Raw genomic sequence first — 26,668 nt, forward strand, 5'->3', positions numbered from 1 at the left:
TGACCCTGAAAGGATGAATGGTAAAGTCGACCCTGGTGGAATTTGAACTCAGAACATAATGATGAACGAAATGCTACTAAGCATTTTGCCTGGCATCCTAACGACTCTACCAGCTCACGACTTTAGTAGTAGTAGTAGTAGTAATAATAACAATAATCATTTCTACTAAAGGCACAAAGCCTGAAATTTTGGGGGAGGGGACTAGTCAGTTACATCGAACCCAGTGCATAACTGGTACTTATTTTATCAACCTGAAAGGATGAATGGCAAAGTCAACCTCAGCGGAATTTGAACTCAGAATGCAAAGACAGATGAAATGCCACTAAGAATTTTGCCAAGCATGCTAAACACTTCTGCTAGCTCACCTTATTAATAATAATAATAATAATAATAATAATAATAATAATAATAATAATTAAAACGCTTTCTACTATAGGCACAAGGCCTGAAATTTTGAAGGAAGGGGCTAGTCAGTTAGATCAACCCTAATACTAACTGTTACTTATTTTATCAGCTCTGGAAGTACGACAAGCAAAACTGGCTTCAGCGACGTTTGAACTCAGGACGTAAAACCTGAAAAATTGCTGTATGCTATCAACTCTGCCAGCTCACACCTTCATATAATGATGATTATGAGGATATAAATAATAATAATAATAATAATAATAATAATAATAATAATAAATAATAATGGTTTTTTTAAGTGTTGACACAACATATGTTCAAAGCCATAAATTGTGGGATGAAGTGAGTTGATGACATCAACTCCAGTATGTGACTGACAGCTTTATTTTATAGACCTTGGCAGAATGAAAAAAAATAGGCTTTGTTGATCCTGGCATGATTTGAACTCAGAACAAAAAAACGAATATTACTAAATAAGTAAATAAAAAAAATACCGCACAGCATTTTGCCTTGTGTTCTTCTGATTCTGCCATTGACCTTCTTTAACAGTAGTGATGATGATGATGATGATGATGATGATGATGATGATGCTGCTGTTAATGTATGAGGGTAGGGAGTAGGGAAAAGGCAGACAAAAGAAAGAAAGAGCAAAAGAAAAAAATATCAAGAGATAATAATAATAATAATAATAATAATAATAATAATAATAATAATAATAGTTAAGTAAAAATTAACAAAGATGTGTTATGCTCAAAATTTGTCAAGATTTTCATAATCTTGAGTTGGAGGATTTTCAGACACATTCTTAGAAGCTGGTGGAGCAGTTACTGGTTCACTGCTAGTTTTTACTGAATGAAGTCTTTCTTTCTCAGTATTAGTCTTTTCTTCCTGCAAAAGACAGAAACATTGAGATTTTATTAAATGATTGAGATTTTCCTTTCTTCTTTTTTTTTTTCTTCGCAGTTGCTGTCATTCAGATATAAAACCCCTCACACCTTCCACCTATTCCTCAGAGAAAATCTATAGGTGCAGGAGTGGCTGTGTGGTAAGTAGCTTGCTTCCCAACCACATGGTTCCGGGTTCAGTCCCACTGCGTGGCACCTTGGGCAAGTGTCTTCTACTATAGCCTCGGGCCGACCAAAGCCTTGTGAGTGGATTTGGTAGGCAGAAACTGAAAGAAGCCCGTCGTATATATGTATATATATGTATGTATGTGTGTCTGTGTTTTTTCCCCCCAACATCGCTTGACAACCGATGCTGGTGTGTTTACGTCCCCGTAACTTAGCGGTTCGGCTAAAAAGACTGATAGAATAAGTACTAGGCTTACAAAGAATAAGTCCTGGGGTCGATTAGCTCGACTAAAAGGCGGTGCTCCAGCATGGCCACAGTCAAATGACTGAAACAAGTAAAAGAATAAAGAGAGTAAGCTATATATCTTTTAAAATTAATTAAGATATTTTATCATTTACCTTTTACTCATTTTGATCATTGGACAGTGGTCATGCTGCATCTCAAAAGGTTTAATCAAACAAATTAACCACAGGATTAATTTTCTTAAGTTTGGTACATATTCTATTCATCTCTGATACCAAACTGCAAAGTTATGGAGATGTAAAGAAACCAACACCAGTTTTCAAGCAATGCTGGTGGTATTGGTGGGAAAAAAGCCACACACACATATATACACATACATACAAACTTGGAAGACCGAAGTGGAAAAGGGTTCTGTACCAAAGGCAGTTAAGCATGGATCAATTGGTCTTAGAAGCAGGCAAAAGCTTCCACGAATGGTGCCGGATCTATCGTAGTCATGCACAAAAGATAATGATGATGATGACAGTTTTCATCTAGCACATCCACTCACAAGACATCGGTTAGCCAGGGGCTAATAGAAGACACCTGCCCAAGATGCCATACAATGGGACTGAACCCAAAAGCACACAGTTGTAGAGTGAGCTTGTAAACAACACAGCCATGCCTATGGCAACAGTCAAGTGCAAAAAAAAAAAAAAAAAAGTGGTGGACAGTAGAGTGCCAGACTAAAAGGCTAAGAGCATTCAGTAGCATCTTGTTGTCATGTTTGAATCCTACCTGAATAGACTTTACCATTAAATCCATGCAGGTAGATAAAATACCAGAAGAATTTTGGTTTAAGCACCTCATATAACCCTTCATAACTTGTGTTCCACATGCGAGAATTCATACGATTATAAAAAAAAGATATTTTTTTCAATATTTAATCCTAAAACTCCCACTCTTTTACAAATGTTTTTTTTTAATTAGAGTTTAACATATGTACAGTCCAAATTTTTTTGCTTAAATCCCAGCAATGGAGCACCCCTGGGTGCATCATCATTTCATTAAATGTGTAAACAGGGAGAAAAATATTGAAAAACATCAATGCAGGTCAGAGTGACAAAGAAACAAAAAAGATATCAGGTGGTCATGAGATGTGCAAAAATAACAGCTAAATAGTACGAATTCCCATATATGGAACACAAATTCACAAAAGTTTTCTGAAAATTCCAAAAAGTAAAAAAGGGTGAGGGGTTATATGGGATGCTTGAACCAGAATTCTGCCAAAATACCTATCAATAATATACTGGGATTGATTAAATTGATTGTATACTTTTTCAAAACTTGAAATCTTGTAGTGATGTTAGGAATTGTATATTATTAAATTCAGTGAAAACGATAGGCAGTGATTTGATCTCAAGATCTATGATTTTACTGTTAAATATCATATTCATTTGGTTATACTCCTTCAACTGTACCAGGAGAAAAGACATGAACCCTTGATTTTTAAGTCAGTATGCTAGCATCCCTACTGACTCAGTAAGCTACAACAGCTTTGACCTGGGACAAACACAGAAAACAGAATTTCTAGTCACTTGACACATGCAGTCATATCTCCTCCAAGCTATACTTGAACATATATACAAAAAGGAAGAGCACATCATATATAATGTTGTCTGATTTGCAATATTTCTTTAGATAAAAAGATAGGAAGGTCATGGCTGGAATGCCTTTGATCACAGGTCTGCTTGTATAGGGCTAACCTGGGGTTAAATGACAACAACTCTACAACTTGTAACAATAAGCCAACAAGATGACCTCTATGCAGTTGTTTGACTTCATGTTTGGAAAATGTAGGAGTTGGTCAAGAATAAAATATTTCTGATCAGGACTGATTTGAGTCTAAACAACAGGACAAATGTAATGTGTTGTTGTTTAGCTCCAGCTCAAACTTGAATGAAAAAAATCATCATCATCATCATCGTTTAACGTCCGCTTTCCATGCTAGCATGGGTTGGACGATTTGACTGAGGACTGGTGAAACCAGATGGCTACACCAGGCTCCAATCTGATTTGGCAGAGTTTCTACAGCTGGATGCCCTTCCTAACGCCAACCACTCAGAGAGTGTAGTGGGTGCTTTTACGTGTCACCCGCACGAAGGCCAGTCAGGCGGTACTGGCAGGTATAATTTGAGGTTAATTTGGCTACTCTTTCTAGCAGGTCGAACTGTGGAGAGTCTCTCTCTCATTTTAGTTTTAGTGTATGGCACAACAAACTCTGCAACAGGGTTGCCTAAGCTTGAACACTTGTGATCTACACATGTATATAAGCTGCCACTATGAAGAAAGAAAACAAAAAGTATATGGGTTGCGCTGTGGTGAAAAGGTTACTTACTTGTTCTTTGTAATATTCATCAATTGCATATTGATATTTGGGGCTTGTGATACCAAAAAACCAAGCAAGTTTTTCACCGCACAAATCAGCAGCTGCAAGCAGAAATAAACCATCATCACCATCAACATTATTATTACTATTATCCTTAACATCAATATTCTACTCATCACCATCATACACATCATCATCATCAGCAATCTCTTCATCAATATTCTATTAATTATCATCAACATTCTACTCATAAACATCATTACCATCAACAACACTATACATCAGTGGTTCCCAACCTGGGGTCCATAGGCCTCTGGTAATCTGCAAAGGTAGTACTAGGAGTCCATGAACTAAACTTAAAATTGCATATATAAATATATGCAGTGGCAGACTGGGTCTAAAAATATTGGTTGTCAGGAGACTAAGGGGGCCGACCCACAACTACAAGGGCGCCCATCCGCAACTACAATGCTATCATTTATTTATTTTTTTTTGTACAGGCATATGGCGTAATGGTTAAGAGTACGGGCTACTAACCCCAAGATTCTGAGTTCGATTCCAGGCAGTAACCTGAATAATATTAATGATAATAAAAGTATTCTTTTCAACTGTCTACAAACAGAGCCAGGCTGAAATAATTTATGCATTCTTCTAGAAGTCAATAAAAAATTCTCAAACTTGAGGGGATAGGCCCCTTAGGTACTAACACGGGCCCCAATATATGAATTCTAATGGCGCAGGGGCCCACTTGCCATCAGGCAAGCTGGCAATCTGGCCAGTATACCACTGAATATAAGGATAACTATATTAAAAGGGGTCTGTGGGAAAATTCATTTAAATAAAAGGGTTGGGAACCACTGTGAAAAGGTTGGGAACCACTGCTCTACATCATTATATTCATCATAAACATTATCATCATCCTTGCCACCATCAACTTTTGACATCAATTCAACCTCATTATCATAGTCTACCTCATCAACAGCCACCACTTTGCCTTTGTTATTACAATTAAACACGTTTCTCCCCTCCTTAATGAGATGCTATACCTTTGTCCAGAAAGTGGATGTGGTGTGTGTGTGTGCGCGCGCGCACATGTGTGTGTGTGCGCGCGCACATGTGTGTGTGTGTGTGTGTGTGTGTGTGTCCTATCAATGTCATTGTGCAGTGTCTATTCTTGGTAAACATATTTCACTCAACCAGGTCCAGTTCAAGTAGCCATTAATAGGTACCATAGTGAAGTACAACAAACTACCAAAAGCAGCAGTGGGATTATTGTAAGCAAGTAATTCATTAGTTTACAGTGATGAGTTCAAGACTATCTATGGATTCCTGGATTGAGAGAAGTATTCATCACATGAAAGTCTTGTTTAAACCAATGTTAGCAGCACTATACCAAAGTGAAACTAAAAATAAGAGGAAAGAGAATAACATATATGTTAGTGTGTGGAACTAAATGATTTGTAATATTTACTTACAACTTTTTACTTTCTCAGCTCAAATCCTACCAAGGATGAATCTGTCCTTCATTCTCACTTATAAAGGTGTTGGTTAAATAAATAGTGTAAATCAGAGGTTCCCAGCCAAATTTTTTTTTTATCTATGGACCCCTTTGATTACTATTTTATTCTGGTGGACCCCCATAGCCATTCTATGATTAAAAACTTGTTTTATATAAACTTCTTTCAAAATTCCTATTTTGTTTTTCACACATTCACTTGTGTATGTTGAACTATGCAAAATATTAGAGAAAGAAACATAGCTGTTTTTTGCTTTACATACCAATACATACATCTAAAGCAAAATTTTTTCAGGAGCCCTCAAAATACTATTGTGGATCCCCAATTTATTATTTTGTTGTGTGGAACCTGCAAAATCTTATATGGACTCTCAAGGGCTGGCCATATAAGAGAACCACTGGTCTAAATGTATCACAAGAGAATTGAAGTAATATACTGGCATGGTATCAATACCTGCTCTTACAAATTGTGTAGCCTCAAACAAATCAATGAGCCTCTGCCTGAACAGTGGAACTATTAGTAATAGCAGCCAAATGATCAAAGATTATTCAAACGAATGAATGTAGGTGGTCTAGTGGTTAAGTTATTTGGATCATGATTATAAGGCTATAGGTTCAATTCCTGGACTGTGTAATGCATTATGTCCTTGAATAAGGTATTTCATTTTGTGTTGTTCCACTCTATTCAACCGTAATAAATGCTGGTACAGGCCTCTCTCCTTTCACATCCTGGAGATTCTACAGGTTCAAGGTTAAGGGAGGTGGGGACAAGAGGATGGTATGTGCTACCAAGTCATACTTGTCTACAAGTGATGATTAGCTGTATTTTGTACTCAAACGAGAATAGTTACAAGAGCAACAACATGCATACTCTACCACCCAAACTCAACCATTCTCTCATTCTAGGTCTCAGAAACAGTAAGGAAATGAAAGCAATACAAACCATTAAAGGTTTTGGCAGAGACAAGTACCATATAGTACCAAATCCATGGCAGCCAACTAAGTGTACTCTGTAACAGCAAATTCAGATCATTATATATACATAGATATATACAGAGTAATATATGAACACATTTTACATTTAAACAGACATGTATGAATGACATATATAAGCATAATTATTAAAGTATCAATATTGTATAGGGTTATAAATTGATAAATACAGATTCATAGCCATTTGTATTTTAGTCTTGCTGTGGAATAAAGCCCAAAGAGGGTCTTTTTAGTAGCTTGAAACAAGTTATAATAACAATTATATGATTATATATTATAAATACATACAAACATTAAATATGTACAAATTATATGCAAGTATAATTATCCCACAAACATCTTTCTATATATTTTCCCACAATATCCCCACAGACTACAATTAACTTCCCACTGCCACTTTTAAATCAGTGGTTCTCAACCGGGGTTCATATAAGATTTTTAAGGGTCCACACAAGCAAAATAATAAACTGGGGATCCACAGTGGTATCTAAGGGCTCCATGCTTTAGATGCATTTATTGTGAGAAAAAGGCTAGGTTTTTTTCTCTAACATTATACATAGTTCAAACTACACAAGTGAATGTGTGAAAAAAAAATGAAATTTTGAAAGAAGTATCTATAAAACTTGTTTTTAAACAATGAATGGCTAAGGGGGTCCACAAGAACAGATTCACAATCAAAGGGATCCATAAGTAAAATATGGTTGAGAACCAGTGTTTTAAATGGTTTAGTCTAGAGGAAGGAACTGTGTGCTCAAGGCTGTTACACACAATAATCCTTGTAGGGCAGGAGAATATAATTTTAATTCAGTAGCTGGCAGACCTGGGAGTAGTAGCGACTAAAGGATAACTCAATATTCCATAGTTCTCTGGTTAAGGGATTCAAAAGATTCAGGATTCAGAGAAGGGCTGGTCTCCTAGACAATTTTCATATAGGCCAACGAGTGTGTGGGTATACTCTGATGTCCCCTTGCCTAAAGGTTACATAAGCCCTGTATCTCAAGGATAAGCTCAGATCATCAGCAGACAAGTAGAATAAGCAGTAAATAAACTAGCAAAAGACAACAGGAAACCATGTTATTGCTCCCTAGAATAATCTTGTATTTTCAAACAAGGTCATGAAGATCTATGAATGCTAACATATGTAGATTTGGCACAGTAAAAGAGAAAGAACAGACTGCAGTATATTACTGTCATTTATTTCAGTCACTGGAAGGATAAAAGGCTAAATCTACCTCCATCTCCAACCAGAACAGGTTTGAGTTCAGAACACTAAGAAAGCCAAGTACCTAAGATTTATCTGATGCTGTTCTACTCAACCAGTTCTGCTAACTTTGCTATCATTAATCTTAACCATCATCACCAAATCCAAAACTAGATTTCTCTACATGGACATTCACTTGTTAAAAATAGCAACCAGGTCTCTTTCAAATCATCTACTTTCATTTTAAAAAGGAAGGAGCCACACATCCAGGAGTATTTAGTCCCGAATACATTATAACTTAAACAAATGTGGTGGTTGGAGATGAAAGAAAGGTGATCCTGTCTTTGTTTTAACACTTCTGATCATAAGTTAGGGCTGACCTGGGGCTAAACACAACAAACCCTTCTTCTAACATCAGAATATAATATCATCACCAAAACTATCATGAAATGATCATTGCCACTATTTTCACTACTTCACTCCTGCTGCCTGCTTCTTCTCAAGATGACATTTTCTTTGACATATATATGTATGTCAACCACATTATCATTGCTGAGAAATGTGGCTGGGTATTCACTATATAATCAGATGCTTTAGCAGTGTGGTATACATGGGGTGTAACAAAAATTGTCTTTCACAAGTACAATCCCTCCTTCCCTCCCTCCCTCACAATACACACACTACAAAGTGATAGGATGAGCACAGAATATTGGAGAGGGAGCGGAATGGAATTCAAAGAACTCAAATTACTGCCAATTCCACAGCCACACAGTAGCAACTGTGACAAGAGAGGAGCTTATGACTGCCTAAATAGTCAGAAGTGACAGTCAAATCTCCCTCAAACACCAACTTAAAAAAAAAAAAAGAACTGGATAGTCATAGCTGGAATGCCTATGATTGCATATCTGCACAATTAGAGTTGACCAGATGGGGTGGGGGTGGAGGGAAATAAACAACAACAACAACTGTAATAAAGAAAGTTAAGCTACACATGTTTCTTTATCAAATCAGTAGGTATTCATAGGCCTGATGTTTTATTTCCAGTTTACAAAGTGTGTTAGAGGGTAACAGATGCCCCTACTTGCCAAAAGAATGCAGGTTTACCACAGAAGAATTTGATCTCAGCGCTACAAGTCAACAAATTACTAGTCTATTTTACAGTGCTGTTACTACTTTGCAGTGAACTAACCTACAAGTTGTGTGGACTACATTTCACTGTGGTACCAACATAGAGCAGTGAACTACATCACACATTGGCACCTATTTACAGTTGTGTGGACTGTGTCTCACTGTGAAGCCTACATAGTGTAACAAACATACCACCCTGGCAGCTACTATCAATTCCAATTTAATGATTCTGTACAAGTTCTATAGCCACACAACTACACTGTCTTCAACTTTTATGAATGACTAGGTGTTTCATTATAATTCAGTATTTTAAATATTCCCAAGATCCAATACACTTTAAATTAAACAAATTATTATAATTAAATTGAATGGCATTGTATTGAATGTGCAGACTATTTCTGTCAGATGCTAACTAAAAGACTTGCCATTCTATTTCTCTAGTTAGATACTTTAACCCTTTTGCATTCAGATTACTCTCTCAAAAGCAATTCTTATTTATTCACATTGTTTTGAATTAATTATGCCTTATCTTGTAGCTTCGAGACTTTGATGAGGTAATTATTAAATTTTAGAATGATATTGTAGGATTGGTGTAAGAGGCTAGATTTGGCCAGTTTGAGTATAAAACTGGGAGAATATTTTAGCCGGATACAGCTGGTGTGAATGCTAAAAGGTTAAGCTGTCATATGAAGAATGATATTAATTATTCTTCTTGTTAGTTTGTCAGTTGAACAAATCAGATTATTACCAATACATTGTAATACTAACCATCTTCATTAAATCAAATCAGGATTTTTAAACAAGTAAGAAACATTTTTTGAGCATAAATTCTACTTTAATTTTATGTATTCAGCAAAACTAAAGCACAAATAAGATTAAAATAATAAATCACATTCTCAATGTTAAACTTCCAAAACAAATTTACATTGTATTAAGGTTACATGTAGGAAAGTACATTTAATAAATGCATCTGTGTTGCTTCATAAATTTGCGTAATTTAAGCATCAATTTTTTTTAGGTGTGGTTTGAAATGAAATCAAAACTAAAGTGTCCACACAATCAAATTTGTTACAGGGTAATTTGGAGATAAAGGTATTGTGACATTTTTAACATCAATATACAAAAAGGAGTGACTGGTAATGAGAGATTATAGGTTTCTGGTACATCAAAGGTGCTAGTCGTTACTTGAAGTTCATTACTAAAAGCCATTTCATCTTGGGTTGCTTATCTAACCGAGTCATTATTCAATTCTGGATCACTGCAGAATGGGAGCCTCACTTGGATTTTTATAAGGGCAGAAATGATGATGAGGTAGGAAATGTTAATATTATTTACCATAGCTAAGCTGTTTTCTTCTTGAGTTAACCTTCTATCAGTTAGCAGGTAAAATAATAGTAGAACCATTGTTTTCATGTCAAATGGTGAATGAAAAAGTGGCATGTACTGACAGTAGAAACTATCAGCAACAGTAGAAGAGCATGGACAACACCAAAAGAAATGATGAAATCAGGTTTAAAGATATCAAACCTCACAGATGAGATGGTACTATCTCAAAATGAATAGAAATCAGCCAAAACACAACCAAGCAAAAAATAAAGATAGTAATATGCTTTATTTTTTAATCCCTTTATCTCTAAACTTTTGCAGGAAGATGACAGATATTCAATTTGCCAGCAAGTGAGATAATGATCTGTTTGATTTAGTCAAAGGGAAAACAAGAACTTTTATTTATTACTTTAATTCATTTTAACCTATAAAATTAATCAAATGTTTAAGTTCAATTATTTCAAATATGAATAGAGAAGAGTTTTGTTCGGTCTTCCTCCTTCCTAGATGAGCTCCATCATGGTACAAATTAGCATTTATTAATCAAATATAAAAGTATCTTACCTGAAAAACCTGGCCTTTAGAATTATAGCTTTTAGAACAATAGGAAGATTTTAATATTTCCAGTTAATGCTTCACCAGTCCAAATACCCAAGGTGATCAAACTGTGTTCTTTGAGCCACATATGAGTGACATGTTATTTGTCACTTCTAAATTTATTGTAGCTAACCTATTTTTTGCATTTCAATATAAATAAAATGAAAATTAAAAAATGCTTCAAGTTTTGTAATTATTCACTAGAGTCCACTGCATTGGAATACAAGTTCAATGTTTATTATGACATTTATGACTTGTGGATTTCAAATAACTAAATTTTATATGTGGCTCTTATGTAAACTCTTTTATATCAGTCCACCTTGAACCACTTCTTTCTATGAAACAAAACTGCCTGTTTATAAATGTTTATATTTGAATACAAATTTTCCATCATAATCTTATGTAAACCAACCTTAACAACCGGTTAATGAAAAAAATTAGCTGTTTTTTATTAAATCTAACCCAAATTCTTGATTATTTTTCAAAATTAATTGAAATACATTGACATATGTATTTCAATAGAAATATGGTCATGAAAAGGTTAAGCAAGCCTTGCTAATCTTATCATACACTATTGCTTTCAATGAGGACAGGTATTTCTTTAATTATGACAATCCTCTTCGGGAAAATACCAACAAATATCTCTTTCAGATCTTGTGCTAGTTATTAGGGAGATAAAACTGAAAATGATTTTGATATTTTATATCCAAACTGTCTATTCTGGCAAAGACTTCATTCTTCTTTAAAATACATGTGTTTCAAAACATAGCTTCTGACCATCTGAGCATAGTATTCTGGCAAAAACATACTGGAATGATATCTTATTGTCTTCACCTGACAGGCAGGAAATCAATAGGTCTTAGAACACAAAGAAATGGGAGTTTTGACAGTGTTGTGCTTTCAATGTAGAATGGAAGTGAAATAAAGTAGTTACAATCCAAGAATCAAAACTGTTTTACAAACATCAGTTACTGTGAGCTTACCTTCTACTTTATGACAAATGTGATAGGTTGGATAGGCTTGCAAATTTCAGTATTTGCACAAATTATAGAAACAAAGTGCAGTAAAACTTATTTTGTAATATGATTTACAAGAAAATTTTTAAAATCTTTTTTTAGTGTTGATATTTAAAGTTGGGTAACATATGTTTGAATGTTGTTTTAAAGAACACTAAAGGAAGCTGAAACAAACTCCCCTGATTTTGTGCTATAAAATTGGTGATTAGGTGTGTACCATGTGAATATTGCTTAAAAAGGTACAAATAGTTGGGTTTTCGATGTTAATTAAATGCATGTATTTATAGATCAACAAATGTTTTACATTATAAAAACTATTCTTCACAAATAATTGCTAAACTCTTAAAAGCTAATAATTTCTGAAACATTTCATTATTTTTTCTTTTGAAGACTACCTAAAGTCTTTTGCAATCAATTATTTCAAATAAATAATCATAATTACACTTATAATTTTGTTTCTGAATGGATTATATCAACAAAAAAATTATTTTCTACATGTAGAAATTATGAAAACGCTGAGATACATAGACAATAGCAATGATTCCAAGATGCACAAACAGGTAAAGAGTCAATAGGTTATCCCTTGATGCAAAGATATAAGGCTTTTAAACTTAGAAAACAACTAAACAACATTCATTATACAAATCCTGTTAAATGATATTAATATATTCATGTTAAAAATGATGAAATGATGATATTAAGAAAAAACCAATTGCGAGAATGATTTGCTGAAAGATTTTTCTACAACCATAGAAAAGTAATGCACCAAGAAGTAAGAGCATAGTCTGGTTTGAAGGAATAAAACTCTTTTACTATGGCTGAATTTAATCAGTTTCAAGAAGAAGAGATAAAGAAAAAGAAATTAAGGCATTGCTGTGTGGTAAGAAGCTTGCTTCCCAACCACTTGGGTCTGGGTTCAGTCCCACTGTGTGGCACCTTGGGTAAGTGTCTTCTACTATAACTTCGAGCCAACCAAAGTCTTGTGAATGGATTTGGTAAATGGAAACTGGAAAAAGCCTGTCATATATAACATATATATGTATATATTTATGTTTCTGTGTTTGTCTCCCCAACCACCACCACCACCACCACCATCGTCGTTTGACAATATGTTTACATCCCCGTAACTTAGCAGTTCAGCAAAAGACTGATAGAATAAGTCCTAGGGTTGCTTTGTTCGACTAAAGGCAATGCTCCAGCATGGCCACAGTCATATGACTGAAACAAGTAAAAGAATAAAAGAATAAAAGAATAAAAGAATAGAAAGATGAGATGCAAGAAGAGATTCCTGCGAAACTGGATTTATGTAACATGCTGCTTTCTGAACACTAACTAGAGGAACTATGTTAAAAGTGGGTTGGATGGTTCTGTAATTTCAGACTCTTGTAAGAACTGTTACAGCATGAGGTTTTTACCACCCAAATGCTTGTCTCTCTCACAACATTTCATGTTAGCACACAATGTACCAAATTTCTGGCTATATCAGACCACAAGATATGGAGTAAGATGCCATGTCTAGAGACATATACAACATTGTTTTATGTGGCAGGGCTTCAACTAAGATTATAGAACTTTAGATCAATAAAACATTTTAAAAACCACCAATCATTATATTCAATAGACTCCATTCTATCCATGCAAGCATGGAAAATGGATGTTAAAATGATGGTGATGATGATTGCCAATATCTATAATGTTTTGTTCTTGAATTTCAATTTGAATTATTCCTGAGATTGATATCTCAATTGCCCTTACTGTTAACCACTCATCTGTGAAGTGAAAGTAGAACCTGTTTTGCACAGAAGTAATACTTGTTTATCAGTAAGGCTGGCTGAGTCAATGGATAACTAGGTTTGTTTACAAGAAATAAGCCAAACAAATTAAAAATAGGAGTTGGAAGATATTGGGTCATCCCATGAATAATGTAGTTTTTTTATACTTCTTTTATTTTTCAAAATTAAGATAAACAAAGTTCTTTTTTAATACAGTTCTATATTTAAGATATGACGAATTATGTACATTATTTACATTTGATGGATATTTGTCTTCATTTTGTTTGTTGTTAACACCTAACGTTTCGGCTGATATACCCTCCAGCCTTCATTAGGTGTCTTGGGGAAATTTTGAACCTGGGTTCTCATTCCTAAGGCATTTTTCAATATTATTATCATAATTCAGGTCACTGCCTGGAATTGAACTCAGAATCTTGGGGTTAGTAGCCCGCGCTCTTAACCACTATGCCATATTCCTGTGGGCAATTATGGAGTGAATTTTAGGGCTTATAAATCTAATATTTTCCTATCCTTCCTTAATACCAGTTCCCATATGCTACTCATATCTGCACTTGGTCTGCTTAGGAGGTTGTTGCATCCTAGTATATGTGCTGCTTCTTTTAGTTTTCCTATTTACCAGTGTTGTTCTCTCTCTATTATTTTAACTTCACCCCACAGAGGGAGGTGGTCTCCATTTATCCATACATGATCAGCTATACCCGATTTATCAATATCTCCTCGTGTCACAACTTTGTGATGTTCGTCTACCCTTATTTTGAGGGGGCGACATGTTTCGCCTTTGTACAACCTACCACAAACAAGATGAGGACAAATATCCATCAAATGTAAATAATGTTCTTTTTTGATCTAAAATATACTATCCTTCATTTTCTACAATGCTCTTCCATCTATCTGGTCGACTTGCAAGGCCCCTCTCCCAAAATTCACTTGTCTGTGACATAAAATACTCCACCAGTACTATTCTGACTTCGTCTAAAGAATTCATATTTTCTCCATCCAAATAATTTTGAAGACTGCAGAATAAATGATAATCAGATGGGTCAATGTCCAAAGAATATGGTGGGTGGGGCATCGTTTCCCATTCAAACTGCTCCAGCCTTTCGAATGTCATCCTCGCTATATGTGGCTGAACATTATCCTGATGGAAGTACACCTTTTATCTTGAAACCAAAGATGGTCGTTTTTCTACTAGCATTGACTTAAGCCACTCCAGCTGCTCACAGTAGATTTCCTTTGTTATAGTTTGGTTTGGGTTTAAAAGTTCAAAGTAGACTAAACCCTTCATATCCCACCAAACAGATAACAACTCCTTATGTGGGTGAAGACCTTCTTTAGCCTGGGGTGCTGGTGTTTCTCCTTTTCCTACTCACTGTCTTCAGCGCTTGACATTTCTATAGAGAACACATTTCTCATCACCAGTCACTATTCAGTTAAAAAAAAAAGGTTCATTTGTGAGACGTGACAGCAAAGAAGAGCACACATTCACTCTCTGTGTATGATTAAACTTGGAAAGTTTGTGAGGAACCCACAGACCCAATTTGCTGACTTTTCTAATGCCATGCTGGTGTCGATGAATGATTGAACAACCAAATCCAAGCTTCTCTGCTAGTTCCTCAACAGTTACAATGGGATTTTTGTTCCACCAAGGTTTGCAGGATGTCCTTGTCAAGCTCTACAGATGTTCTAGGCTGTAGTTTCTGGCTCAGAATTTCTGGAACCACTGTTGACACTGGCTTATTGTCCAATCCCCATATACTGTATTAATATTCCTCACATTTTCCATTGCATTGTTGCCTTTATTGAGCTCATAAAGCAAAATATACCGAATTTGCTCCTTTGTCACTTCCATTATAGCTTTGAAAAAATATCTGTTAAAATCGAACTGCACTCTTCAAAATTTGCACTAATGAATAAGTACAAGGTAAAATTACTACCTGCTTTTATAGCAAGTTGATGCAGGTAGTTTATCCCGTCCAGACTTTTAATTCATGCAATTGAAAAAAATCACATTATTTATAGAAGTACAGACATTTAAAGCTGAGGCATTTCTTTCCCAACCAAATGCATCCCTTGATAACCACTAACTAAATATAACGTGGAAGTGGTACCATTATTTACATTACAAAAAAAACAGGTAACCTTGCTGTGTTCTATTGTAGCAACATTTGAACTCAAACCCTGCAGTCAATGAAGACAAATATTTATTTCTAAAAGATTAAAAAACAAAAAAGTTGAAAGAGAAAAAGAGAGAGATAAGATGAGATGAGAAGACAAAAGTTAGGTAGAGCAAGACTAGACAGGCAAAAAGATGACCAGCAAGAAACTTGAAAAGAGCACTCCACAATATTTTAAAAGAGAAAGCAGACAGCTAATTGGTATGTGAATGTAGCAGTATGAATGTAGCAGTGTTAGTGTAATATCAGGCAGTTACATAATAAGCCCTAGAACCAACGTTTGTACAAACTGTTAGTCTTGATAACTTAACAACTATACATATTTTTATTACTCTATATATAATATATAAACATAAAATCAAAAGATAGAGTCCAAGGGAGAGCAATGTAAAAAAAATATAAAGGATCTGATGAAACTATTGGTTATCTACAGTGACAATTAACAGAGCAGTGGAATTTACAAAATGGAATAAGCGTAATGTTTTGGGCAGTTACTTTGTCAAAATATTTTCTCACACATATTTATTTTATTTTGGAGAACTGTTCTGCCAAATAATGTTAAATTCTGAATTAAATTCAGATGGTTAGGTATTATTATCAACAACCAACTTTTAAACTTAGTTATCAGACACATTCCAAGATTTGGGGTTATTTTCTTGAAACACAGTATGTGTGTGCATGTGTGTACTTATGTATAAATATATAAGCATTTATGCATGTATACACATACACATTACAAAAAATAATATACATGTGCACATACATATGTCTATACAAAGCTATATAAATACATATACACAAATGCACACAAAGCAAATTATAATGATACATAAATCAGACATACATATATATATATGAAATATATATATACATACATATATAAAGCACATAATCAATAGAGGTATATGTGCATAAAGCACATATGAAGTTGCTGTAGTACAAATGAATTCAGAGAAAAGTTAGTGCTGTTATTACTTGTTACAGTATCCATGAAGAAGATGAGAATATGCTAGAAAAGAAAAAAAGAGGAAGAAACTAATTCTAAGAAGGTCCTCTATGGAAGTCATCCCAACAGAAGCAGTGCTGGTTCAATACTTACCACATTTACACGGCGCTACAACAGAAATTGATTTTTTAAAATTATATTAAGCGACTTGTAGCATAATTTTGTAGCAATAGACTTTTACACACACACACACACACACATCCACCCTCAAGAATTCATGGTGTGTGTAAGAGTTAAGAAGCTGCAACAGTTTCAGTCTGAACATATGGGGTGCTGGCCCTTGACACATTTTGTCTCTTTGGAAAGAGTCATAACTCTGCTTTGCCTCAGTTTGTTCAATTAACAACACATTCAACCCTGGCTTCACAGATAAACGCTAAGAAGAAAGAGAAGTAGATAGCCACAACACTAAAAATGAGTTAGTTTACAGAGTAAACAAATTACATCTCCCTCCCATCAATATTTCATTTTCCTGCATGTAAAATGTCAGAAATAATAGGATACGATAATTTTTAAGGCTTTAGCATTCACTACTTCCTACATGTTTCTTGATACTAACATGGGTGGGATTAATTTTATGTAGAATTTTACATTTTCATACTATTAGAGAGATTTTTTTCTCTTTCCCTTCTCAATTTTTAAATCACAGATTGGAGGAGGAGGATCATCATCATTTAATGTCCATATTTCATGCTGGCATAGGTTAGATGGCTCAGCAGGATCCAATGGACCCAAGGACTGTGTCGTGCTTCAATGTCTGTTTGGCAAGATTTCTACAGCTGATAACCTTGATGTCAACCACTTTACAGTGTGCAACTACTAGTATCTCTTGGTGAGAAAACTTAACCTATTGATCAGCTTAACACAACTGTCTGACAACTATGTCTTTAACAGAGCACATTGTGTAGTAAGCATGTGGGCTAGGTTACTGGACTATTGCCATGCTGAAGTACCAGCTTCAAAGATACAGTCAAGTATACCAACACCAAACCTAGTGAACTGTTAATTATTTTAGCAACCTTGGAAGGATGAAAAGCAAAAGGCAACTTGAGTGGGAATTCAGGGCTTGAAACATAAAGGAACAAAACCAAATATTACAAGCTGTTTTTAATTACATGCTTACTCACCCTATTAGAAATAGCAAAAAATCACACTTTACTGTCTTACAAAAAGAAAGACACATTGAGTAATATAGTCCTAATCCTCATCGTTGTTTAACGTCCACTTTCCATGCTAGCATGGGTTGGACGATTTGACTGAGGACTGGTGGACCAGGAGGCGACACCAGGCTCCAATCTGATTTGGCAGAGTTTCTACAGCTGGATGCCCTTCCTAACGCCAATCACTCTGAGAGTGTAGTGGGTGCTTTTATGTGCCACCAGTACGAAGGCCAGTCAGGCGGTACTGGCAACAGCCACGCTCAAAATGGTGTATTTTCTGTGCCACCCGCACAAGAGCCAGTCCAGGGGCACTGGCAAAAGGTTCATGGCTGGAAAGCCTTTGATCAAAGATCTGCTATATCAGAGTTGACCTGGGATTAAACCTCATTAGGAGTTTTGTTCCTGTTCTTAGAGGGGAAACTTAACTTGTTGCCTGGTTCATGCTTCCCCTCCTCCTCTTACAAAGTTATTCAAAAGAATTTATAACTTATGTTGTATAGCATTATTGCCATGTTTCCATGGCATTAAATAGTTGAAAAAAAAAAAAAAAAAAAAAACTTGTTTTATGAATTACAAGTAGCCATGTCTCTAAAGTTTAGTTCCAGTTTATGTAGGTAAGAGAATGCGACAGCCTTGGGTAGTAAAATAGGCAACTTTTCACAGAAAACTTGGTAGCATGTATTTCCCAGCAAGAAGCAAACTGATGAGACATTTACATACATCATGCAGTTGATCTCTACAACAGAGCATAACTTTTGCTCCTTGTCATATACAACAATATCTGGTCTGTTGTACTTCCATTGGGCTGTTGTTTTTATTGGAATGATCCACCAGTATTTTATATATGTGTGAATGTGTATGTGTGTATGTATATACACACACACACACTGTAAACCAGCAGTGTAACATATGTGTATGTGTGTGTGTGCATGTGTGTGTACACACACACACACACACACACAATTATGTGTTGTAAGTTAGTAATGTGGTTTTCCTCTCTCCATACACCAACATTTTTCAAATCTGCCAGTGTTCCTTGTTCTAACAAGTTGCTCCTGTTTTCCCTATCACTTGTCACCTTTCCCTCTTCCTCACACTATCTCTCTCACCAATCCCTATTTGTCCATCACACCAGCTGACATTTCCTCTCTCACTCTCTCAGTGTTAAGTTGAAGAAGTGAAAAAATAACGTCTGTGACCTTTTAAGGCATTTCCAGACTAGAGCCATTTCCTAACTCTTCAAAATGCCTAGAAACTCAACAAACCACATGCAAATAATTGGAACTACAGCAGTGTAATATCTTGCACACTCACACCAAAATACAGACAACCAAACCAAAATGCTAATGTAAGGAGAAACTTACAGGATCTAGAGTCGTTTGGGTTTTCACCTCTGGTTGTTCCTCTTCATCTGTGGAATATTCCTCCAAGATGCCATCACTAAAATGAAGAACTCGTTTGGGTGCTTTCTTCTTCGAGACATTGTTAGCATCGCCATCCAGTGGAATGCTGGTGAAATCTCTATCAGGGGTTTGAACCTGGAGAAAAATAGAAATATCAATTTTGTGAAGAAAGACAATTGAGTTTTCTCCACTACTCTCACCCTACCAAGCATAAATGATATGTCATTAATAACACAATGTTAACCTCATCTGTTTTCTTAGAGTTTTAGACAATAACTAAGTTACTAGTGCCACAGCACATACAGAGTATAGTACAATTTGCATGAAGCATTTATATATAGTTTCATATATATATATATATATATATATATATATATATATATATATATATATATATATCAATATATATATTATTACTACTACTACTATTATTATAATTTTAGCAGAAGCAACAGAATGACTCAAGGTTCAAGAGTTTTGTGCATTGACACTTATCACGTGCCAATGCACAAAATTTTGGGACAATGAGTTACTCTTTTGCTTCTTCAAAATAATACTCATATTTTGAGTTCCATTTTTCCTGTTTACAGCACAATACCAATATATATATATATATATATATATATATATATATATATATATATATATATATATGTTTTTAATTTCTTTTTTATAAAAGCCAAAACAATCCAACTTATAAAATTAATACAGATCAATGGTCTTTACTTGGTATTTCCATATTTCAAAATTAGGACCCCTTCTTCGGGAAATCTTTGGTTGATTTTGGCTGTCTTTTAGGACAGAAAAGTCAATTAACAACACCTTTTCTCTAAAGATTACCAGAAGAAGAGGTCCTAATCCCGAAATAATGATATACCGGGTAAAACCATCAACCTGTATTAATTTTATAACTTACATTGTTTTGGTATTTTAAAAGAAAAATTAAACACACTCACACACATCATTATCCTCATCATCATCTAATGTCCCTTTTTCCATGCTCAAATGGATTGAACAGTTCAATATGAACTAACAAACCAGAGGGGATGCACTGAGCTCCAGCTTCTGCTTTGGCATGGTTTCTACCACTGGATGTCCTTCCAAATGTCAACCACTCCAGAGTGTACTAAATGCCTTTTCTTCCATAGCACCAGCACTGGTGAGGTTACCTCATATCCACAAGACAAGGCCCTTCAACTGAAAAGGGTATACAATCGAAGGCTATGAAAGTGTAACAAAGAGATGGGAACAGGTGTCTTGTGGAAGAAGAAAATATGTTTCATTGTTTTTCTCATCTAACAGACCATATACTTAGTATCTAAAGCTACATTCATACCATAGATTCATGTGAGTATCTAGAAAGTTGGACACAATAATTTTCAGTAAATTCAACAACAGCAGTGCTGGTTGAAGATTTCTGTATTCAAATTACTACATACTAGCATGAAATATTTATTAACTAAAGACACTAAATACACCACATTCACAGAAATACACACACACACACACTCTCTCTCTCTATGTTTTTTTTTAGAAGATTGATTGTTATGGCTGATCAGAGAGTGACCATTAGTTTTGCATCTATAACATGCTTAGCTGCACAGGTGATACATCAGATTTGAGTCTGCTAAGTCACCTATACAGCTAAGCACTTAATAGGTGTGAAACCAATGGTTATTCTCTGACCAGCCATAACAGTCAACCTTCTAAAAAAGTATATTACTGCTCAAATGTTTTAGAGTGTGCTTCTTTTTTGGATATATGAACTATTGTGTGGTAAGAAGCTTACTTCTCAACCACGTGGTTCTAGGTTCAGTCTCAGTGTGGCACCTTGGGCAAGTGTCTTCAACTATAGCCTCAGGCTGACCAAAGTCTTGTGAGTGGATTTCATAGACAGAAACCGAAAGAAGCCTGTTGTATATAAGTATGTATATATCTATGTCTGTGTATGTTCCCCACCACTACTTCACAACTGGTGGTGATGTGTTTACACCTCCATAACTCAGTGGTTCAACAAAAGAGATCATTAGAATAAGCTTAAAAAAATAAATCCTAGGATCAATTTGTTTGATTAAAACCCTTCAAGGTGGTGCCCCAGCAAGGCTGCAGTCAAGTGACTGAAACAAGTAAAAGATAAAAGAAAAGACACACACATTCAGAGAAACAATATATATAAATATATATAGCCACAGCCATCACTCACAAACAAATATGACTTGGCAACATGTACTACACTCTTGTTAATTATTTTAGGAGTGGTTAAGAACAAACATAGACACCCACTCTTGACCCTAGAAGATATCAAGATTGTGGTAACTGAAAAGAGAGGGGTAGCACCCATTTTTAAAAAAGTAACTGAACAAATATTACTTTGCCAGCTGTGTGTTCAGTTATTTTGTAATGAAAGCTTACTGAATGTTTAACAATTAATCTTCTGCTGTCTCTATAGCAACACAATAAGCCACATACATTATATTCCAATCATGACTGTAATCCCACTGGCAACCAGTGACACATGGCAAAGTTCCATGCTGGTCAAAGTTATGAATCACACATATCTACTTGAGACATGATAGCAGCCTTCACTTACACAACTTTGTTCTGATTTACTGTAAAATTTACCACTTCTGACTAGTACAACATCACTGTTATGTTGTGGGAGAGCTCTATTTCTACTATCACTAACTAAAAAAAAACCCTCTAACTTCTAATAACTATACAACTGTTAACTTGTGAGGCCTTTATTTGTATCATTGCTACTACAATTAACTTTAAAACTATCACATCTAGCTAATAGAGGTTATAGAAGTAGACCTCACTCCTACAATTATTAATTCTAAAAGTACTACCAATAACTAGTATTTCACTACTAGAACCCATACTTGTTGAACTATTGCCCACCCCTTACTTTTACCAACACTACTAATACTAATTCTAAAATTACTACCAACATTAACTCAAAACCCACTAACTAGTATATGACTATTAAGTTGCATACTTGTTGAGTTGTGGACCAGATCTTACTTCAAATGTCACTACAAACACTAATTTTGAAATCACTATCATTCATTATTAAGACTTTAATTTATTGGGTTATCAAAACTCTCATTTTTACAGGAGTAAAAATGAAAGCTTCTACTGGGCATTGTTTTGAAAACTGTTTGCTGCTAGCATCATAGATTGAATCAGTAAAGTCCTTGTATCAATTAAGAAAAGAGTCGCTAGGCTGCAGCTGTGCTAGGGCACCCTAAGCCATTTTGTACATAAGTTAATTACAATATGTTGTAAGAAAGTGTAAAACTTTTTACCACTTTGCTGCTTTTGCAAATAGTCATGTTACAGTAGAGGCAGGTCAGCAACATGTTTTCTTTCTTTAGTATGCTCTACAATACTAGTTTCATGGAGATTATAAATCATAGGAATTTCCTATAGACTAAAGGTGCAGTTGATCATGTTACAATAAAGTCATTAACATGTTACATTCTACACCTCTACACAGTTATTAGAATTCAAAACTGATAGTATTAAGTCTATTATAAATACAGAATGTATCATGCGATGTGTGTTGACCACAAAGTATTAATTCAATTCTGTATTAATTAGCTTTACATGAGTCACACCATTACAATAAAGTGACTCACTTGAGGATTATTATGCCATAGGTGCACCATTTTTGTTGAAAGAATTTCATGTAATATTATGGAATATCTCATGGTAAACAACTTATTCTAGTGTAACTATCAGTAAGAACAGTATATAGATGTGTGGTTGCAATTTACTCTACAGTAATGTGACAATCAATAAGGGCAGACTGAAAAGTTGCTATGCTATCAATTTTCCACAGACCATCTTTGCAGACAGTCATACTACATCAGAGTATATCTACTGTAATATTGTTTTTTCCTTTCTTTCTTTCTATTTCTCTCTCCTATTTTTTTTTTCTTGAATAGTCATAAGTCCAATTGCAATAGAAATAAGGAATTTGCAGGTTCGATCTGAAATGTGGCATAGGCAGTAAACAATTTTCAACAATTCGCAAAATTGGAAGTCCTTTAAGTCTATATATATATATGCGAGTAATATTACTTTTGTACCATGTGAAACTAGGCTAGTTCCTCTCTGAATGTGGCATTACAAGATAATGACGTACTTAGTGGAGGCACATGGCTTAGTGGTTAGGGTGTTGAACTCATGATTGTAAGATTGTGGTTTTGATTCCTGGACCCAGCAATGCATTGTGTTCTTGAGCAAAATACTTCATTTCACATTGAGTAATGTTTCAAATGAGTAATCCTGTGACAGACCAGTGTCCCATCCACTTGGAAAATTTATATGCCATGAAAACTGAGAAACTGGCCCTTATGAGCTGGCACAACTCAAGAAGGTAACTTTTACCTTTTAATGAAGTACTTATATAACATTGTCACTGATGGTAATCACTTGGCAGAGTTGATAGAGCATCAGATAGAAGGCCTTGCAGTATTTCTACTAGCTCTCTATATCCTGAGTTCAAATCCTACCCTAGTCAACTTTGCTTTTGTGTTTTTTCTAAGGTTGATAAAGTACTAGTCAAGTTACTGGTACGAGGTCAACACTTTTCTCACTCTTGGATCAGTATTTGCTTTGTGGCAAAGACATGGAGAGGGAGACCTCTCACAACACCCTTTCTCCCAAGAATGCAGACAGATTCAAGGGGTTAACAACTTTATCTCATATACTTCAGGGCAGGGGGCCACCTGAATGACAGAAGTAATGTTCAACATGGCACCTAAGCGAAATACAGAAGTCACTAGTATTGACTAGCTCTAATTGGTAGTGGTCTCTACTTTCATAAGGTAGCTATTTATAGCTAAATAGGCTGAGTTGACAAGTAGTGGTGCTCTTTATCATTGACAGTACAATGTGACTACATATAAATCAATGAGCCTTGAACAAGCAGACTCTCAAATTGTTGACTCAACCAGGTTGTGACCCAAATAATACATTAGATATTAGTCAGAACAGTAATCTAAATTTAATCTTTGAAACAAACTAAGATGTAGCAATTAATTTCATAACTTACAATAACTTTTGTTTTAAATAAACATTTTTATATAACATTCAGCAACTTCATTAAACAAAATTTCTTCATTAAAATACCATAGATCAATAAAAGTTTAAGTAAATACATTTTTCTCAACATATGGTAAAATAGTTGACAATACCATGCTATCTCCCAACTAATAGTTAATTAGAAATCATTATGAACATATGGTGTGGCTCTGTACGTAAATAACTTTCTTCCCAACCATGTCGTCTCAGGTTCAGTCCCACTAAATAGCAAATGTCTTCTACTATATTCCCAGATAAACCAAAGCCTAACGAATGGATTCAGTAGATGGAAACTGAAAGAAGACCACTGTATGTGTGTGTGTGTGTGTGTGTGTGTACATACATACATACATATGTGCATGTGTATGTGTTTGTACCTTCGTTTTGATGTCATGTGACTGTTGAAAATGAGCATCATCGTCATACAAGTGATGTTGCTTGTCCCCAGTCTTCTGTGAAAAACATGTCTGGATATGGGGAAATATTACTTTGCTTGGAAACAGATGAAAGTTAACAACAGGAAGGACAGCTGGTTGTAGAAAACCAACTCAACAAATTCCGTAAGAGCCATGAAACATGGAAAAATAGATGTTAAATGAAGGTAATAATGATATATATATATATATATAGACATATGCCATCTGTTGATGTTGACAATGACTGCCTACACATGTGGTCTCAAATCACAGTATCAAAAGTGGCTTTCACTCCTTCATACATTTAAGTCCTGCAATGATTTTTTAAAAAAAATTCCTTTCTTTTAGTCTTTACCTGTTTTAGTCATTGGACTGCAGCCACATACAAAGACTACTTTATCTGTTAATCTACCTGTGATACCACTACATCTCTTATGTGTCCATAGTTTACACTGGGTGCAGCAAATGGAATTTCTTCCAACTCCTTTCCTACATACGGAGCAGGGCAATTTGCCTGATGGAAAGAAAGTTTTATCTTCTTTCTTACTGACAACCACTTTTGTATTAGCTAGGATAACTTTAAGGCCCTTTGATTCCAGGTTTTGTTTCCATACTGGGAATTTCTTCTCCAATTCTGCTAAAGATTCTGCAATAAGAGCAAGGTCATCAGCATATAGTAGTTCCCACGGGCACCCAGTTTTGAATTCCTCAGTTATGGCCTGGAGGACTATAATGAATAAGAGTGGGTTGAGAACTTAGCCCTGGTGAACCCCTACCTGAACGCTAAATTCATCACTGTATTCATAGCTGATTCTCACCTTGCTGACAGCACCACTGTACATGGCTTGTACAGCTCTAACAAGCCATTCCTCTACTTCTAACTTCCTTAGAACCTACCATATAAGAGAGCAGGGAACTCTGTTGAAAGCTTTCTCCAGGTCGACAAAGGCTAAGTACAATGGCTTACTTTTGGCCAAGTATTTTTCCTGTAGCTGTCTCACTAGGAACATGGCATCTGTGGTACTCTTCCCAGGTACAAAACCAAACTGCATCTCATCTAGTTTAATTCTATTTCTAATCAATTGAGCTATAACCCTCTCAGTAACTTTCATGACTTGGTCTTGCAGTTTAATACCCCTGTAGTTGTTTCTATCTAAGGTATCACCTTTACCCTTATAGCAACTAACTATAATGCTACTACACCAGCCGTTGGGGATGGTGCCTTCCTGAATAACCTGATTAGCTATATGGGTGACTAAGCTGTATCCTACACCACCAGAAATTTTAATAATCTCAGCAGTGATTCCTGATGGTCCAGGGGCTTTCCCTGTCTACATGTCCTTAATTGCCTTATCTATTATGCTGCTATCAACTGTGATGGCTGGTCCCTCAATTGGTTTGATATTTGGTAAACTCTCCTTCTCCCATTCATTTTTCACATTTAGTAACCTTTCATAGTGGCACTTCCATGCATCTTTCTTCTCTTGAGTCATTAAGTGCAAGCATACCATTATAAATTTGCACACATTTCTCACCTACCACATCTCTATTTTCTCTGACACACTACTTTGCAATCCTGAACACCTCAGACTTCGCCCTTCCTAACACCAACTACCCAGCAGAGTGGACTGAGTGCTTTTTATGTGGCACAAGCATAGGCAAGGTCAGTTTTGGCATGGTTTTTACAGCTGGATGCCCTTTACGGTGTGGACTAGATGCTTTTTAGGTCCAACCATCCAGAAACAACCTTTCTAGTGACTG

The 26,668-nt window shown here is 35.3% G+C and overlaps 1 protein-coding gene across 1 annotated transcript; it reads right to left on the minus strand.

Moving 5' to 3' along the window:
* Positions 1-1,007: 1,007 nt before the first annotated feature.
* Positions 1,008-25,749, minus strand: LOC106874986 (protein FAM177B). Its single transcript, XM_089353109.1, has 6 exons — positions 25,684-25,749; positions 19,362-19,601; positions 16,931-16,945; positions 6,547-6,613; positions 4,097-4,188; positions 1,008-1,293 (listed from the first exon to the last, which is right to left on the minus strand). Exons 1-6 carry the CDS (start codon positions 25,747-25,749, stop codon positions 1,156-1,158), a joined length of 618 nt encoding a protein of 205 aa, XP_089209235.1. The 3' UTR covers positions 1,008-1,155.
* Positions 25,750-26,668: the final 919 nt, after the last annotated feature.

This window comes from Octopus bimaculoides, chromosome 5 (genome assembly GCF_046866305.1).
Source record: "Octopus bimaculoides isolate indiv1 chromosome 5, ASM4686630v1, whole genome shotgun sequence".
Taxonomy (NCBI): Eukaryota; Metazoa; Mollusca; class Cephalopoda; order Octopoda; family Octopodidae; genus Octopus; species Octopus bimaculoides.

What these genes read in the sequence shown, in the direction of transcription:
- LOC106874986 (XM_089353109.1), bottom strand. Translation starts at nt 25,749, where the DNA reads ATGTACAGTGGTGCTGTCAGCAAGGTGAGAATCAGCTATGAATACAGT. An exon ending in GTGATGAATTTAGCGTTCAG is followed by an intron (nt 19,602 to 25,683) that starts GTAGGGGTTCAC and finishes TATGCTTGGTAG; the next exon opens with GGTGAGAGTAGTGGAGAAAA. An exon ending in ATGAATATTACAAAGAACAA is followed by an intron (nt 1,294 to 4,096) that starts GTAAGTAACCTT and finishes TGTCTTTTGCAG; the next exon opens with GAAGAAAAGACTAATACTGA.